Source organism: Moschus berezovskii, chromosome 3 (assembly GCF_049115385.1).
Source record: "Moschus berezovskii isolate FMDL1 chromosome 3, NW_MosBer_1.0, whole genome shotgun sequence".
Taxonomy (NCBI): Eukaryota; Metazoa; Chordata; class Mammalia; order Artiodactyla; family Moschidae; genus Moschus; species Moschus berezovskii.
The window spans coordinates 52,084,915-52,103,719 of NC_142462.1; the positions used below are offsets into that span (position 1 = coordinate 52,084,915).

The window sequence follows — 18,805 nt, forward strand, 5'->3', positions numbered from 1 at the left end:
CCCAAAAATAAAGTCTGACACTGTTTCCACTGTTTCCCCATCTATTTCCCATGAAGTGATGGGACCAGATGCCATGATCTTTGTTTTCTGAATGTTGAGCTTCAAGCCAACCTTTTCACTCTCCTCTTTCACTTTCATCAAGAGGCTTTTGAGTTCCTCTTCACTTTCTGCCATAAGGGTGGTGTCATCTGCATATCTGAGGTTATTGATATTTCTCCCGGCAATCTTGATTCCAGCCTGTGCTTCTTCCAGCCCAGCGTTCCTCATGATGTACTCTGCATATAGATTAAATAAGCAAGGTGACAATATACAGCCTTGACGTACTCCTTTTCCTATTTGGAACCAGTCTGTTGTTCCATGTCCAGTTCTAACTGTTGCTTCTTGACCTGCATAGAGGTTTCTCAAGAGGCAGGTCAGGTGGTCTGGTATTCCCATCTCTTTCAGAATCTTCCACAGTTTATTGTGATCCACACAGTCAAAGGCTTTGGCATAGTCAGTGAAGCAGAAATAGATGTTTTTCTGGAACTCTCTTGCTTTCTCCATGATCCAGCAGATGTTGGCAATTTGCTCTCTGGTGCCTCTGCCTTTTCTAAAACCTGCTTGAACATCTGGGAGTTTACGGTTCACATATTGCTGAAGCCTGGCTTGGAGAATTTTGAGCATGACTTTACTAGCGTGTGAGATGAGTGTAATTGTGCAGTAGTTTGAGAATTCTTTGACCTTGCCTTTCTTTGGGATTGGAATGAAGACTGACCTTTTCCAGTCCTGAGGCCACTGCTCAGTTTTCCAAATTTGCTGGCATATTGAGTGCAGCACTTTCACAGCATCATCCTTCAGGATTTGAAATAGCTCAATTGGAATTCCATCACCTCCACTAGCTTTGTTCGTAGTGATGCTCCCTAAGGCCTATACTATGACACTAATAGCAATACACAGAGAGGTGGAAGAAAAGTTAAATGAATGGTGACTTAAATCTAACAAAACAGAGCAGAAGAAACTATCAAGGAAGAAGGAACTGCTTCCACAGTGCCATGCCATACCCTCCACAATTCCACACTATTTTCTGCCCAAGTTTCTTGTCTTGTTCCTTTAGACTTAAATATTTCCCCATGTAGACCTCAAATCTTCATGTTATTTAGCCCAAGGATATAATGCAATTAAAAAAAATCATTATGTTTGTTGTATTTCCTCTCTTACATTTATCACTTGTAGCATTTTACCTAATACTATTTACTCTCAGAGTCCACGTGGAAGCAAACTAACTTTTCAGGAAGTTCTTTGCAAATTCTCCCCACCCTCACCCCCAAATATTTTTCTTTGTTTGTATCTTGGTAGCAATTCTAAAAAGTTTTCAGTATTTGGACTCTGCTATCATAATTGTGCACAGAGTATCTACACAGAAGTGGTCTGCTTCATCATCCAATGAGCTCTGCCTCTTCGTGGATGTGACACTCCAGTGGAGGGAAGCCAAGAGCCTATAGTAGCGATCCTGGGGAAAATTTAAGCAGCTGTGTTCATGTAATTGAAAACCTCTGAAAAGTGTGCTGCAGTCCGTGCACAGCGTCAGTATAACATGAGGGCTGGGGCTGGATGCAGCCCGTTCTCTGGAGGACTTCTTTGCCTGTTGCAGGAAAGAGAAGGCTGAAAGACAAACCTGGGTGCAGCCGGAAAGGTCCAGATAGATGAGCTTGTGGCATCCTTTCCCCAAATTCAGGTACTGTAAACCTTTGTCTGTGAACTTTCTGCAGTAAGCCAAACTAAGATTCTGTAAATTGCAGAAGTACCTGAGAAGACAGGGAGAGAGTAGAGAGGAAGGAAAGTGATTATACTTAAGCTGTTTCCTCACATCTTTGTTAAGCCACTGTGACAAAGAGAAGTAAAACTGTAAAGTAATCTTTTCTCCTTGCAGATATTCAAGAGTTGAACTTTATTGTTAATTCTCTTCCTGTTAAGGAGATTGCAGTAGCATATCAGATAATGCATAATCACATTTCAAATGAAAATAAATATTTGTCTAGATTTTTAAGAAAACCGCTTGGGATAAAGCTTTGGGGGCGGGGGAGGTTTGTGCATTCATATTGTTTGCAAGTTAGTTTGTGTTTGAAAGCAGTTTCAGTTTGTGTTGTTGCATTTAGCTTTTATATTGGAGCGTCGAAATAACAATGCAGATGTCTAGGAGGACAAACTCTTTGTAAACATTTAAATGGTGATTAACTGTTACGTGAGAGTTAGGATTTGGGGCAGAAAGGAGGCAAAGTTAAACATAATTGGCTCTTAAAATGGTCATAGTAAGCAAATGGCTTGAAAAAATAGATTTGCATATGCATGATTTTCTAAGTAACAGTTTCATTATTATAACTAAAGAAAGACTGACTGATACACAGAGCCTAAAAGTGGATTAAGAATAGTCTGCAAATATGTGGGCAACATATGAGAGGAATAAAACCATATCAGGCTATAAATCTCACTGGAGTTGCAACAGATTAACTATGGCATTACCACCATAACCAAAATGAGAGCTTTCAGGAAAAAGGAGGGTCTTTAGGACAACTCTCTGCAAGACTCACAGTTTGAGGACACTCTGGGCAACTTTCAAAGCCCTCCTAAGCCTGGCATTTTTTAAAAGTGCAAGAACTCTCACTTCTGCTCTTGTAATAGAATTTAAAACATGATCTTGGCTTGTGATCTGCAGCAGTTTAACAGTGAACTAGAAAGCATAAAGAACAAAAAGTAGGAGGAAAATGCCTTTCTGTCCCTCAAAAGCCCACAAATGACTAATAAAGTTTACTTTCACATAAATGGGAAATTAGATGTGCAAGCTTTGATCATTAATCAGATTTATTTCCGAAATCTGAAAATATCATATGATATAATTCATATGCTGTAGCAGATTATTTGACTCATACACATTTCCCTCTGGTAATGGCTATTTCCATGAGATTCAGTGGAACAGAGAGGGAAGTCTTCTGGATTCCCCAGTGGCTGGGTGGGCGGGGCTCTAAAGGAGAAAGCAGCACTAAAATCCCAAAGACACGACCCTTCTGGGGCCCCTGAGAGCATTGCCAAAGTTTTAGAAATGCTTTGTCTTCCTCTCCCTGAATTAAACCCCTGTGATTCAACTAAGTAAAGTACAGTTGTCTTGGGGGGTTGTCATTCCTAAGAACTTTTTAGCTTCCAATTTGGAGAAAGGAATATAGTGAAGCAGGCAGCATGACACAATGGAAAATACACAGGGTTTTGGAATCTGACCAAATTGGATTTGAATCCCAGCCCTGACACTTACTGCAACTGCCCCTTAACTGCTCAGAGACTGTTTCCGCATTTATTAAGTGGAGATTATAGCATTATCTTTTTTTTTAACCCTGACCAACTGTGTGGCCTCCAGCTTCCCTGAACCTTAGTTTTCTGTAACATGAACCTAACGTATCTGCTTTTTCCTCTTAATAAAGATGTGACAATTACATAAGAATGTATATATAATAGTGTTATATTGAGGGTGATTTTTGATGATTAAAATCAGCAGGAATATGGTAGAATCTTTAAAAATACATATATTGTTATTATTGCTACTACTGTCTCAAACAATACCTATGAATTATTCTTACAAAGTTTGACCTATCTTTTTTCCATTTAATGGAATAGGTACTTACCTGACAATAGTGGTGCATACAACTAATTTGAAGAGTCTGAGGGCCTCAGAGTCCATCTGCACCGTGTTTCAGTCGCGGTGGTAAAACCGCGTGTGACCCGTTAACCCCAGTGAGACTGGTAGTCCGCCGTCGTTTCTGTGCCTCTGTCTGCTGCCCGTTCTTCCTAACCCATTTTTAAGCTCTGTACCCCAGTCAGTCTTTCTTCAGGTATAATAATGAAACCATTACTTACACAGTCATGCATATTCAAATATATTCAAGTCTGGTCCAAGTCTATTTTTCAGTTTCTTTAAGTGCATGTGATCCATTCAGTTCAGTTCAGTCGCTCAGTCGTGTTCGACTCTCCGCGACCCCATCAATCACAGCACGCCAGGCCTCCCTGTCCATCACCAACTCCCGGAGTTCACTCAAACTCATGTCCACAGAGTCGGTGATGCCATCCAGCCATCTCATTCTCGGTCGTCCCCTTCTCCTCCCGCCCCCAACCTTTCCCAGCATCAGAGTCTTTTCCAGTGAGTCAAAAATGAGAATTGAACAGGCAGCTTTTAACTTTTTGTGTGTCACAGATACTTTTGGATCTATGGCCCCTTTGTCAGCATAATGTTTTTAATGTATAAAATAAAATACAATTACAAAGGCAGCCAATTTTATCCAAAGACATTATTAAAATATTTTTAGAAACCAAATGAGTGAAATAATATATGTGCTTCTTTATTAGCATGTTAAACAACAACATCTAGTGACAAGTCTATTAACTACAATGCTTTTGAAGCAGTACTGAGTACCAATGATAATTTTAAATATTTGTAACAACTATAAGAAAATACCTGTGATGAGAAAATAATTGTGATTTGTATGAGTGAAAGAGTCCCAGGGACTGCTAATACTACCCTGATTTTTTAAATCTATATTTCAGTTAGAGCTTAGTGAAAATAGAGATTTCTTTTTTCTCCTATCAAAATTTATGGAACCCCTGATTTCCATTCATGATCTTCTTGGAGGATCCACTGACCCCAGGTTTGGCAAAAGAGTCATTTAATTAAACTAAATGACTCTGAGATTAGAAGTCTAGATCTCTCTCTTCAAAGTGGAACCTCATGGGAACCATCGATTTGAAAGTAAAACACAAACCTTGAGTGGCTCTGTTAGCCTTTCTAGGCTTTTATAGTGCCGCAGACTTAGAGCTTTGGGGGATGAGAAAAATATTGGTTGACAGTGAAATCACACTTGGCAAATTTTATGCAATATTGCCACTTGTTATCCTGAATTTTGGCAAAGAAATATTTCCCTTATATGAGTAAGATCTGGTTCATCATTTTTCCAATCCAGAGATGACTTGATAATTCTAATTACACTTGAGGCAGTATTTTCAGACAATGTTTTCTTACTATTTGATAACTTTTTCTTTTGTGTGTGGGGAAGGTTCTTTTTGTGATTTATTTTTCTACTGTTACTATAATCTTTAAGACATCACAATTCTTACAGAAACTACAGAGATCACTTTTTCTTCTTTCTTTGGGTTTTTTATCCATTAAAGAATTGAGGCCCTCTGTGTTAGATCTTCAACATCTGAGGGTAGCTATTACTAGAAGGAATGTAGAATTCTGTATATAAATTAACATTTCTCTGAAAAATCTCAACACAAGGTACAGTCTGTAAAAGAGAGTATTTGCATATGGATTCTTTTGAGTTGAGTACTGGAGTTAGTCTTGCAGAGGCAATTTTTTAATAGAATTCCTGCAGAAAATCCAAATGCAGTGACTTGACCTCCTATTTACAGGGTGGACGCTAAGGATTTCCAGTCACGGCCACAGCTTACTCTGTCTACCCCACTCTGATGAACTGTGGTGAGACTATATACCATGAGAGTACTTGTCAATAAGAAGTTGCCAGTCAGTTTAAGGGTTGATTCATCTATAGGAAAAATAGACATCATGCTTCTATAGCATATAAGGCTCCATTAAGAAGCAAAGATCATAATATTAATATCTTTACTCACCACTCTGTGCCCAGAATTGGAAACAGCAGTTGATCAATAAATAAGTGAATGAATGTTGCTACTAGAACTCAGGGAGGAATCACTGTGGAGTTCTGATAGATGGTGTGACTTGAGATGTAAAGTCTGCAGATTAGCAAAGAGAGGAGAAAGGCACTCAAGCTTGTAGAGAAAGAGAAGTATGTATCAATCAACTGACCAGAGAGTTTCCTTTGGAAAATGTAGGCAGATAAGTTTGATCAGATAATGATAAAGAACAGCAAAGGAAGAGTCTAGACCTTAAGCACGTCAAAGACATGATAAGACTAAGTTCAGGATAGTACACCTCACAACATAAGGGAAGAGAGACCAAGGGTGAACCATCTGGATGCTGCGCCAAATGAGGTATTGAGAATGCCACCTCGACTGTGGCAATGGAATAAATGGACAGGGTTTAATTCAGGAAATATTTAAAAGCAAAAAATACTTTGAAATGGGCACGAGCTATGGGCAGCCCTTGTTTTCAGCTTTAGAAAACTGAGCAAGTCTCCAAAGAAGTGAGGCAAAATATTCAGATTAAAAACTGGCAAATCACTGTTGCCAAGAAAGGCAAACAAATTACATTTGTCTTTGGAAAGAAACACTAAAGGCACCAGAGAGAGAATGAGAACAGCAACAAACAACACTTCTCTAGTTATTTATAGCTTAAAAGATGTTATTACATACCCAAGCATGATTAAAGCAATAGAAAGCAGAGCAGAAATAGAGAATCATTATGAAATGTATTTTTATTATAGATAAAGTCAGTGTACATTTTTTCATATGATGAAAAACATCAGTATCAAGTAGCATTTATCCTGAATGTTGTCGTCGTCTCAATAGCAAGAACTAGAAGTTAAAATCAAAACAAAATTCTCATTTTAGGTCCTATTTTCCTACATGTTGCCCACTAAAGATAACAGCTTCATTTGTAAAATAAACATCCTTAAAAAACTATGCAGAGCTGTACTATTATTTTAAATTTCCTAGAAGAAAAAGTTATCACAAAGTATGGTTGGAAAAAATGTTTTGAGTTTTTTTTAAAAAAGTGATATATGCTACTCCCAAATTGTCTACTTTAAAGAGTTCAGATTTTCACATATGGATTTATAGATTTTTAAATATGTATCTCTCTATCCCCTCTCCAGCCCCCCCGACTCACTTTCTATCTATAGATAGATAAAATACATACATAGACATATACACATGTACTATATATATAAACACATTCATACATGCACATATATTCATTCACACACACACATATATATCTGAATGTAGAATTTCTAAAGAAAACTACTGACTGATGTTCTATATTGCAGGGCAGAGAATCCTACAGAATTCCTGAAAGAGTCAGAGGCCCTCCACAGAGGTGTTGCTGGAGCTGGCTTGCACTAGCCCATGAGAACCAATTGTTAGCATCTCTTCTCAACTCTACATTCAGTGGCATGTTGGTAGCTTAAAACTGGACATGATGGAATTATTTATGTCACAGAAATCAGTAAATCCTACAAATCAAAACATACCTTAACCCCCTACCTCAGCCAGTTATTAAACATTTACTGATACACTGCTGTCCTTGGAACACACTTTGAGAACTATTGGTACAGAGAATGCAGTATTGCTGAGAAAACAATGATGAGAGATAAGATGATAGCTTTGAAGGACAGTAATAAAAATCTGACCTGAAAATGAAAGGGGATTCTTAAGATAAAACAAATAGGGTTGAAACATTAAAAAAAAAAAAAATCCATCAGTTAACCCAAATTGAGAGATTGTTTACAAAATAAATAAACAGTATTCTTCAAGTGTCATAAATAAACGGTTTTATTCAAGTGTCAGGGTCATGAGATACAAGGAACAACTGTGGACTGGTACAAACTGGAGGGCACTAAGAAGAAATGATAGCTGAATGTAGTATGGAAGCTTACACTGGATCCTAGAGCAAAAATAAAAGAACACGAGTGGAAAACGATGAAATTTGAATAAGGACTTTAGTTAATAGAAAAGTAAAGAGAAAACTATCTCTTTTTTAGCTGAGAAAATTAGTTTTAATGTCCAAAAGGTTTACTCTGTCCCAGGAAAAATTAATTAAAAGAACACAAGTTTGGAAAATGTTTTTAATTTCTCAGAGAAAAGGAAATTCCTGCCAGCATCTTGGCAGAAAAAAAATAGATTACTAACAAAAGAAGAGAAAAATCAGGCTGGCTTTAGAATTTTCTTTAACTTGAAATAGTGAAGATTATGGAGCAGCATTTGTAGGGTTTTAAGTAGAGTAAGGGACATGATTCAAGAAGTATACCCTGAGAGAATTTGTTGTTCATCCTCTGACACAACAAAAAGTCATCTTCAGAAAGCAATGACTGAAAATCTAATATTTGCACATATTTCCAGATAAAGAGTTTGTAAAACCATGTTTCCAGTCATCATGCATGTGTCTTTGTCACTTCAGTCATGTCCGACTCTGCTCTTTGCGACTCCATGGACTGTAGCCCACCAGGCTTCTCTGTCCATGGAATTATCCAGGCAGAAATACTCTCTATATATCAGTTCAGTTCAGTTCAGTCGCTCAGTTGTGTCCGACTCTCCGCGACCCCATGAATCACAGCACGCCAGGCCTCCCTGTCCATCACCAACTCCCGGAGTTCACTCAAACTCATGTCCATCGAGTCGGTGATGCCATCCAGCCATCTCATTCTCCGTCGTCCCCTTCTCCTCCCGCCCCCAACCTTTCCCAGCATCAGAGTCTTTTCCAGTGAGTCAACTCGTCGCATGAGGTGGCCAAAGTATTGCAGTTTCAGCTTTAGCATCAGTCCCTCCAATGAACATCCAGGATTGATCTCCTCTAGAATGGACTGGTTGGATCTCCTTGCAGTATAAGGGACTCTCAAGAGTCTTCTCCAACACCACAGTTCAAAAGCATCGATTCTTCGGCGATCAGCCTTCTTCACAGTCCAACTCTCACATCCATACATGACCACGGGAAAAACCATTGCCTTGACTAGACGGACCTTGGTTGGCAAAGTAATGTCTCTGCTTTTTAATATACTATCAAGGTTGGTCATAACTTTCCTTCCAAGGAGCAAGCGTCTTTTAATTTCATGGCTGCAATCAGCATCTGCAGTGATTTTGGAGCCCAAAAAAACGAAGTCTGACACTGTTTCCACTGTTTTTCCATCTATTTCCCATGAAGTGATGGGACCAGATGCCATGATCTTTGTTTTCTGAATGTTGAGCTTCAAGCCAACCTTTTCACTCTCCTCTTTCACTTTCATCAAGAGGCTTTTGAGTTCCTCTTCACTTTCTGCCATAAGGGTAGTGTCATCTGCATATCTGAGGTTATTGATATTTCTCCCGGCAATCTTGATTCCAGCTTGTGCTTCTTCCAGCCCAGCGTTCCTCATGATGTACTCTGCATATAAGTTAAATAAGCAAGGTGACAATATACAACCTTGACGTACACCTTTCCCTATTTGGAACCAGTCTGTTGTTCCTCCTCCAGATTCCAGTCATCATAGGATGAATCAAAATCAAAATTAAAGAATAAGGAAATTGTGATACAAATAGACCATCAGTGAATGACAAAACTACAGTTGGTGGTGATGGTGGTTTACTCACTAAGTCGTGTACAACTCTTGCAACCCCATGGACTAGCCTGCCAGAGTCCTGTGTCCATGAGATTCTCCAGGCAAGAATACTGGAGTGGGTTGCCATTTCCTTCTCCCAAACTCAAGTTGCTGCTGCTGCTGCGAAGTCACCTCAGTTGTGTCTGACTCTGTGCGACCCCATAGACGGCAGCCCCCCAGGCTCTCCCATCCCTGGGATTCTCCAGGCAATAACACTGGAGTGGGTTGCCATTTCCTTCAAGTTAGGACTACCTAATCATAAATATGATTACGATATTGAGTACAGACACCAAAAATCAATATTAAAAATAAAGTTAGATGATAAAAATCACAATTAGTATGTATTTACATATAGGTGAGTCAAAGTAGAGGAACATCAAGTTCAAGGGAAAATTAGAATGTATTAGATCTCTGTTGAACACAGTTCAGTCAGTTCAGTTCAGTCGCTCAGTCATGTCCGACTCTTTGCGACCCCATGAATCACAGCACGCCAGGCCTCCCTGTCCATCACCAACTCCCGGAGTTCACTCAAACTCATGTCCATCGAGTTGGTGATGCCATCCAGCCATCTCATTCTCTGTTGTCCCCATCTCCTCCCACCCCTAATCCTTCCTAGCATCAGACTCTTTTCCAGTGAGTCAACTCATCGCATGAGGTGGCCAGAGTATTGCAGTTTCAGCTTTAGCATCAGTCCTTCCAATGAACACCCAGGATTGATCTCCTTTAGAATGGACTGGTTGGATCTCCTTGCAGTCCAAGAGACTCTCCAGAGTCTTCTCCAGCACCACAGTTCAAAAGCATCAATTCTTTGGCGATCAGCTTTCTTCACAGTCCAACTCTCACATCCATACATGACCACAGGAAAAACCATAGCCTTGACTAGACGGACCTTTGTTGTCAAAGTAATGTCGAACACAGGGGGAGCCAAAGTTAGTATTTCATTGTGACTTTGATAATTAGAGAAATGCATTATAAAGCATGTTTTTAAAAAACATGGAAATAGCCACTAGTTAGAATACACAACAAAATATGCATTTATCTAAATGCATTCAGATTATAAATATAACACATTTTATAACAAAAAGCAGAAAAGATAAGTACAGTGCAGTAACATAAAAATAAATAAAAAACATAAAGATGATAAAAATAAGACCACATACTCAGTTTTGACAAGAAATATTAGTCTTTTAAACCACTTTCTTAAAAAGGCAAAGAGATTGAAATTTTTTTAAATAGAAATTAGCTATTGCTACATGTGAAAGATAAACCTAAAATATAGCAACACAAAGGTTAAAAATTATGGGTATACAGAAAGTTATTTCACAAAGCCACAAGCAAAAGAAAACAAAGGTGAATGTGTAAATAGCATTTTAAAAGAATTTAAGACAAAGAAACATCAACCAGGATAGAGAAATATAATTTTATGTAAACACATGCTACAATTTATAGATAGATTGTATGTACAAACATACTACTTATTAATCCTTATGAGTTAAATAACATAAAAATAATAAAAACTTCATTATAATAGGCAACTACTGTATCACTATGTAAATTCTTAATGAAGAATTTACACATACACATGCATATATACATAGAAATTTTGTTTTCTGAAAGAAACTCTTGTTTTAAACATTCATGGATGATTTATTGAAATTGATTATATTAAGTAGTCCACCAAGAAATCTCCATAAATTTCAAAGAGTAGAAATAATTCTGTCCACATTTCTTGACCACAGTGTACAAAACTAGAATTAAAAACAAGTTTCTCTTCTAAATAATTATTGGGTCAAAGAGATAAGCAAATATACAACAGTTTGTTCAGAAAAGGAGAATAATACTTATCAAATCATACAAGCTTTGCCTAAGTTCTTCTTTAAAAGTAATTTCATATCTCTGTTTTCTTATTTTAGAAGGAAAGAAGTCAATTAAATCATACAAATGAAAAGTTTAAAAAGATACATGTAAATCATATCCAAATCCAAAACTATTCATTTAGAAAATATAATGAGGAATCGTAATCAGAAAGGATACCATGCACAATGGCAATTAAAAAGACACCACAAAGACTATCTTTATGAATAAAACAAAATGTTGAGACATCTAAGGCTGGATGGCATCACCGACTCGATGGACATGAGTTTGAGTGAACTCCGGGAGTTGGTGATGGATAGGGAGGCCTGGCGTGCTGTGATTCATGGGGTCGCAGAGAGTCGGACACGACTGAGCAACTGAACTGAACTGAAGAGCATTTGAAAAAGATATTTTTTTGAAGTATACTATGTTCCTGATGGGCTTCCCTGGTAGCTCCTTGGTAAAGAATCTGCCTGCCACTGCAGGAGATGCAGGTTCAATCCCTGGGTCGGGAAGATTCCCCTGGAGGAGGAAATGGCAACCCACTTCAGTATTCTTGCCTGGGAAATCCAAGGGACAGTGGGACCTAGTGGACTACAGCCCATGGAGTTGCAAAGAGTTGGACACAACTAAGCGACTGAAAAACAAAATGTTCCTGATAGGGAGACTAAATATTGTAAAAATATGGCTTAGTTTCTAATTTATTTTATCTTTCAATATTGGCATACTGGCTCTTCAAAAACATATATGCATATGTATATATGTTTACTAAAAAATTATACATCTTACTATTTTACATCAACTATTTTACAGATATAAAAGATGAATAGCCCACAAATTACAAATAGTAACATACACAATACTGTTTATTACTGATTTTGTATAGCCAGTTGATTCTTACACAATGCTTTCATTCATTGACTTTTGCCAAGCTCATAAATATAGGTGGTACTTTTGTCTTCTCCTGTATGTACTCAAAGGAAAAATAAAATTGGTCAGTCTGCTATATTTATTTTTACCAAAAAATAGAAGTAAAATTTTAAAAATTGAGGAATGAGTATAATTCCAATAGCTAAGTGAAGTCACTCAGTCTTGTCCGACTCTTTGCAACCCCATGGACTGTAGCCTACCAGGCTCCTCCGTCCATGGGATTTTCCAGGCAAGAATACTGGAGTGGGTTGCCATTTCCTTCTCCAGGGGATCTTCCCAACCCAGGGATCGAACCCAGGTCTCCTGCATTCCAGGCAGATGCTTTAACCTCTGAGCCACCAGGGAAGCCAATAATTCTAATATGAGTATATTTGTTTATATTAATGGGTAAGACAAAAGTAAAGAAAAATGTGTGTCCAGATTTCACTCAGTCATCAATGATGTGACTTCTTTGCTGATTCAGATAACAGTTTTCAAGTACTGAAAAGATACTTGCTAAACTGGGTGTTCATTGGAAGGACTGATGCTAAAGCTGAAACTCCCAATACTTTGGCCACCTCATGCGACCAGTTGACTCACTGGAAAAGAGTCTGATGCTAGGAAGGATTGGGGGTGGGAGGAGACGGGGACGACAGAGAATGAGATGGCTGGATGGCATCACCGACTCGATGGACATGAGTTTGAGTGAACTCCGGGAGTTGGTGATGGACAGGGAGGCCTGGCGTGCTGTGATTCATGGGGTCGCAAAGAGTCGGACATGACTGAGCGACTGAACTGAACTGAACTGAAACTTTTTTGTGCTATTCACAGTGTTGCAGCTACAAACATGACATGCCTTTTTTCAGTATTTTTTGTGGAAGTATAGTTGACTTACAATTCTGTGTTAATTTCTGCTGTAAAGTGATTCAGTTATACATATATTTCCATACATTCTTTTAAATATTCTTTTCCATTATGATTTGTCGTAGGATATTGAATATAATTCTCTGTGCTACACAGTAGGACCTTGCTGTTTATCCATTGTACATATAAACACTTACTTCTGCTAACCCCAACCTCTCACTCCATCCCTTCCCCTAACTCCCTCCTTCTTGGCAACCACCAGTCTGTTCTATGTCCATGATTCTGTTTCTGTTTCATAAGTAAAGTTCACTGGTGTCATATTTTAGATTCCACACATAAATGATATCATATGGTATTTGTCTTTCTCTTTTTGGCTTACTTAATTTAGTATCACAATTTATAGCTCATCCATGTTGCTGCAAATGGCATTATTTCATTCTTTTTTATGATTTTCTATCATGTATGTATATGCTACATCTTCATCCATTCTTCTGTCGATGGACATTCAGGTTGTTTCCATTGTCTTGGCTATTGTAAATAGTGCTGCTATGAATATAGGGGTACATATATCATTTTGAATTATAGTTTTGTCTGAATATATGCCCAGGAATGGATCATATGGTAATTCTATTTTTAGTTTTCTGAGGAAACCTCCATATTTTTTCCCACAGTGTCTGCACCAACTTGTATTCTCACCAAGAGTGTAAGAGAGTACCTTTTTCTCCACACCCTATCCAGCATTTGTTATTTGTAGACTTTTTAATGATGGCCATTCTGACACATGTGAGTGAGGTGGTACCTCATTGTCGTTTTGATTTGCATTTCTCTAATAATTAGCTATGTTCAGCAGCTCTTCATGTTTCTATTTGCCATTTGTATCTCTTCCTTAGAGAAATGTCTGTTTAGGTCTTCTGCCAACTTTTCACTTGGGTTCTTTGATTTTTTGTTGTTGAGTTGAGCTGTCTGTATATTTTGGAAACTAGGCCCTGTCAGTAGCCATCATTTGCAAATCTTTTCTCCCGTTCTATAATTCGTAGACATGACATACTTTTAATCTACTATATTGTTTTCTCCAGTCTAAACATCAACAGAAAAATAAACCAAGTCCTAATTTTGTATTATTTGCAATTTTCCATTCCATTTTGGCTGATTTCAAGCTATCAATGAGAGATCATTGAACATGGAGTTGGGAAGAGATGCAGAGAGCACACTATTTTATAGTATTTTCATCATACAGATACAATAGACATAAATAACCTCAAGAACATAGATAATAGTAATGTGTACAAAAACATTGGAAGGTATGAGTTTTTAGTACTACCTATATAAAAACTTTAGATATATAAGGAGATATCACACATCACTTGAGAAAAGGTTTATTCAGTAAATGATGCTGCAATAATTGGTTAGTTATTTAACAACTCTTTTTTTTAATCACTGAAGTATAGTTAATTTATAATGTTGTGTTAGGTCCCAGTGTATGGCAAAGTGATTCAGCTATACATACATGTATACATATATATATATACACACACACATATGTATATAATATATTCTTTTTCAGATTTTTTCCATTTTAGGTTATTATAAGATATTGAATATAGTTCCCTGTGCTATACAGTAGGTCCTTGTTGTTTATCTATTTTATATACAGTATTATGTATATGCTAATCTAAGACCCTTAATTTATCTCTCCCTCTCCCCTGCTCCACCCTGCTATCCCCAGGAGTTTGACAACTCTTGATGTAAAAAACAAATATTCTGAGCTCATGGACTGCACACAAACAGGCTTTGGGCCACATGGCTCAAACCTGTTAGATTGTTGTTTCATTTATCTACCAAAATAAATTCTAGCTTGGTTATAAATTTAAAAACAAATCATAGAAGAAAAAAATGTATATCAAATGCCTGGAATGGAGGAAAACTCTCTATTTTAAAAAAACTCGCAAGGAATTTCAAAGGAAAAATTTGGTAGATTTGACTGAATAGAAAGTGGCAAGTCAATTAATGAGATAAACAAATATGTCACTACCCTTTTCCTAGGCTTGCACATTTCCAGAAAATGGTTAGAGAGAAAAGGAAGAGTACCACCTAGAATTTTCTCTGTTTAAGCATCTCTAAATGCCTTATTGTCATTTTTAAAAAGATCTAAAAATAGTTACATTCTCAAAAATGATTCACTCCTTCATAGGAGTTTGAAAAATGTTTTGAATCTCTCCCAGTATGAGCATATACACTTTCCTAATTAGTTTTTCTTTGGTGAAAATAAGGAATAAATTGAATGATGTAAATTTTGGATAAAGTTGAATATCCTGTCAGCTCTTAGAAATGTATTCTTCTGTGCCTTCTCCTCCAAAGAAGTGCTAGCTTGTCAACAGTTCATAGGTCAAAAAAACCCAGCAAATATTAGGTTTCCTGGAGGTAATGAGGGGGTCCTAGCAGGTAACCAGAGCATGGCAGTAGGGAACCTAGTGCTGCAGAGTTCAGTCTGAGGAAGCAGGATATTGGCTTTCTGTTGTAGAGAAGTCTGAACACTGGACTAGAATTGAGGGGCCAGGCTTCAAAGTCCAAGAATGAGGACCACCAGAAAGAGACAGGCAGAGCTTAACTCAAGCTACTGGGCAAATTGCTACAAGAGTGACACCAAAACACCAGCCAAGGCAAAGGATCAGTTAATTATTCAGTGGATACCCAGAAAGAAGGGAGAGCATTGGCACTTGAAAGCAGTCTCCTGTTATTAGGACAGGGGTGCCACAGTTGGGGGGTGTTAGTAAAAGGAGCACTACCTTTGGGTGATACTACAGCAAGTCAGGGCCTAGAGGAGCATAACTATTTTCAGGGTAATACAGATAACACAAGCATTACCTTGGCAGTAGTCTCATTGTCCTGTTGGTGATAACTGTGTTAGATAGATTGAGATACAGGACTCCAGGGCAGCTCTCAGAGATGTATCTCATTGATTCATCCTGCATAATAGTAGAGGGAAGAATCTTATTAAAGTCTAACAGGCTTTGCTATTTCCCCATTATCTATCATCTCTCACCCTGCCCCCAGAAAAGTATATGCAAGACTTGGTCTCTTCATACTCTTTATTAGTTATAAATCAAATTAAGTAGAAGACTGCTTTGCTTGCAACTTCATTACTCCCTCCCCTTCCCTTTCTTTGGGCTTCCCTGGTGGCTCAGACGGTAAAGCGTTTGCCTGTAATGTGGGAGGCCTGAGTTCTGTCCCTGGGTCAGGAAGATCCCCTGGAGAAGGAAATGGCAACCCACTCCAGTACTCTTGCCTGGAAAATTCCATGGATGGAGGAACCTGGTAGGCTACAGTCCATGGGGTTGCAGAGTCAGACACGACTGAGCAACTTCAGTTCACTGTTCCCTTTCTTTGGAAAAGTTCCATTCCATCACAATGTTGCCATTTCAACACCATGACAGGAAATTTGAGCTCGTGTCAAAGTGTCAAACAGTCTTGATTCTTTAGATACATGAAAATGATTGAAAAGGGATCCATTTTTAAACTTACTAAAATCATTCTGAAAGATGGGTGTAGTAAACTCTTTCAACTGGACTTCATTAAAAAGTGAGTCCATATCCATACACGGATATAGAGAGAGAGAGAGAAAGAGAGAGAGAGCGAGAGAGAGATGTTTGTGTGTGGTGACATTTCTGTGGTTCCATTACTGAATATTTAAAACAGCTGAACAGATCTTTCACCAAACTTACGATGAGTTTGAGATGGCCTGAATTATAGGCTGCATACATTTTGTTGTTTGTTTGTTTTTTTTACTGATGCAAAATATTTATTCCAAGTTAGTTATTTTATGCAGTAGTTTCCCCCTCAACAGACTTGTGATAACCACATCTTTTAAATCTGTAAATAATGTTATCAAAATAATCTTAATCTTTGAAATCTCATAAAAATTTATATTTTACAATCCACCCTGAATATCAAGGCTGCAAGAATAACACAACATTTCTTATATCCAAATATTTTACAGCTGGACCCAGAAAGAAAAAAAAAAGGGAAAAAAACACATATGCTTGGTTAAGGGCTAACGTTACCCGAGCAGCCAGAAATAAAATAAAATATCTAAATTTATTAGCATTAATTTAATACAATTATAACTTCAATAGTCACTTTGTCATTGACAATGATTGCTTGAGCACAGGGGTGAGTGCCCCAAGGGCTGGTAGTAGAAGCTGCTGCTGCAGACCAGTGTCTCCTCCTCTCTGCATTGCCAGCTCCCACCTGTGCATTGCCCCGTATATACTGTGTGTATGTGTGTTTTAAAAATCTTTCCCACAACACAAAGTTCTCTCTATTAAGCAGATAACAGGGAAGAACAACAAAAGCTAAACAAGCCAATCGCTCGCTCTCTCTTTAGGATATGATTATTTCCCTTGTGCATGAAGTATTCAACAATAACATAAGAAAAGGAAAAGGAAAAGAACGATTTCTTCTGTATAACCACTAAAGACACAAGCTGAGTTTACTGGGTCAGATTTAACTGTGATAGGCTGCATGCATTTTGGACATGAAATTTAGTGTCGGGGAAACTGTGCAAGAGAATCTTAAAGATTCAGTCAGCCCTCCAGAGAGCTGAAAACCAGAACAAGAGAATGTGACTGCAACATGAGAAAGACAGAAAAACAAAGAATGATTTCAATCATGAGCCCTAAACTCAGTTTACAAAACAGATGAATTGCAAGCTTGGATTGCAATGGTGCTGCTTCTTGTGTGGGTAACTATTTGTAAAATGTTCTAGAATGAGTAGCAGTAGGTTTGTGTTTATTTAATGATGGTGGATGAGTCTTCCCAGGAATACAGAAGAGGTCTGCTAGTTTTAAATATCTGTGGTACATTGTCCTAGAAATAGGCCATTACAGGAAGAGGTAAACTGTCACTAGGCTAGCTGATGTGGTTTGGGGAGGGATTCTGCGTGGTCAGTATGGCTGCACCTAACAGCACAAACGATGGCAACGTTTAGTTTCAGCAGGACCATTGGTGCTTAATATTCTATTCCTAGCTACTTCTTGGAATCATAAATATTAAAATAACAAAATCCTACAGGTCAAAGCATCTTGCACGTGGGATAAGAACTGGTTGATTTAAGGTGCAAACCACACCTTAAAGAGAACACAAGGGTTTTTTTAAGGTGTAAAACTGTAGTTCTGCTGTAGAAAACATTCTGTGTGTCAGTAACGCCCGAGAACAAGTACAGGGCTTTTAATAAACACTGTACTTTTGCCACTGCATTCAAGATGCCAGCAAGTTTTCTAGACATTCCATCACAGAAATGTAGGATTTGGATCAGTCAGTCAGTCAGTTCAGTCGCTCAGTCGTGTCCGACTCTCCACGACCCCATGAATCACAGCACGCCAGGCCTCCCTGTCCATCACCAACTCCCGGAGTTCACTTAAACTCATGTCCACAGAGTCGGTGATGCCATCCAGCCATCTCATTCTCGGTCGTCCCCTTCTCCTCCCGCCCCCAACCTTTCCCAGCATCAGAGTCATTTCCAGTGAGTCAACTCATCGCATGAGGTGGCCAAAGTATTGCAGTTTCAGCTTTAGCATCAGTCCTTCCAATGAACACCCAGGATTGATCTCCTTTAGGACGGACTGGTTGGATCTCCTTGCAGTCCAAGGGACTCTCAAGAGTCTTCTCCAGCACCAGAGTTCAAAAGCATCAATTCTTCGGCAATCAGCTTTCTTCACAGTCCAACTCTCACATCCATACATGACCACGGGAAAAACCATAGCCTTGACTAGACGATATACGTGTATAAATTTAAAAAAGTAAACAGTATACTTTTCCCCAACAAGAATGGAGAGAACAAGCATAATGTGTGGCATTATAGTTTAATACAAAGAATCTATCTTCAAAAA

The 18,805-nt window shown here is 38.2% G+C and overlaps 2 protein-coding genes across 2 annotated transcripts in view; one reads left to right on the forward strand and one right to left on the reverse strand.

The window, feature by feature from the left end:
- FBXL13 (F-box and leucine rich repeat protein 13) overlaps positions 1-18,805 on the reverse strand; it is a 238,177-nt gene that overhangs the window by 105,412 nt on the left and 113,960 nt on the right. Inside the window, exons 11-12 of the mRNA XM_055420161.2 lie at positions 15,783-15,883; positions 1,655-1,784 (exon numbers count right to left, since the gene is read on the reverse strand). Of these exons, the coding sequence (XP_055276136.2) occupies positions 1,655-1,784; positions 15,783-15,883 (231 nt within the window). The remainder of the gene's footprint in view (positions 1-1,654; positions 1,785-15,782; positions 15,884-18,805) is intronic.
- The window catches only part of LRRC17 (leucine rich repeat containing 17), a 40,135-nt gene continuing 22,217 nt past the window's right edge, over positions 888-18,805 (forward strand). The window contains exon 1 of the mRNA XM_055420714.2: positions 888-1,714. The gene's annotated coding sequence lies outside the window, so the exon portion shown is untranslated. The remainder of the gene's footprint in view (positions 1,715-18,805) is intronic.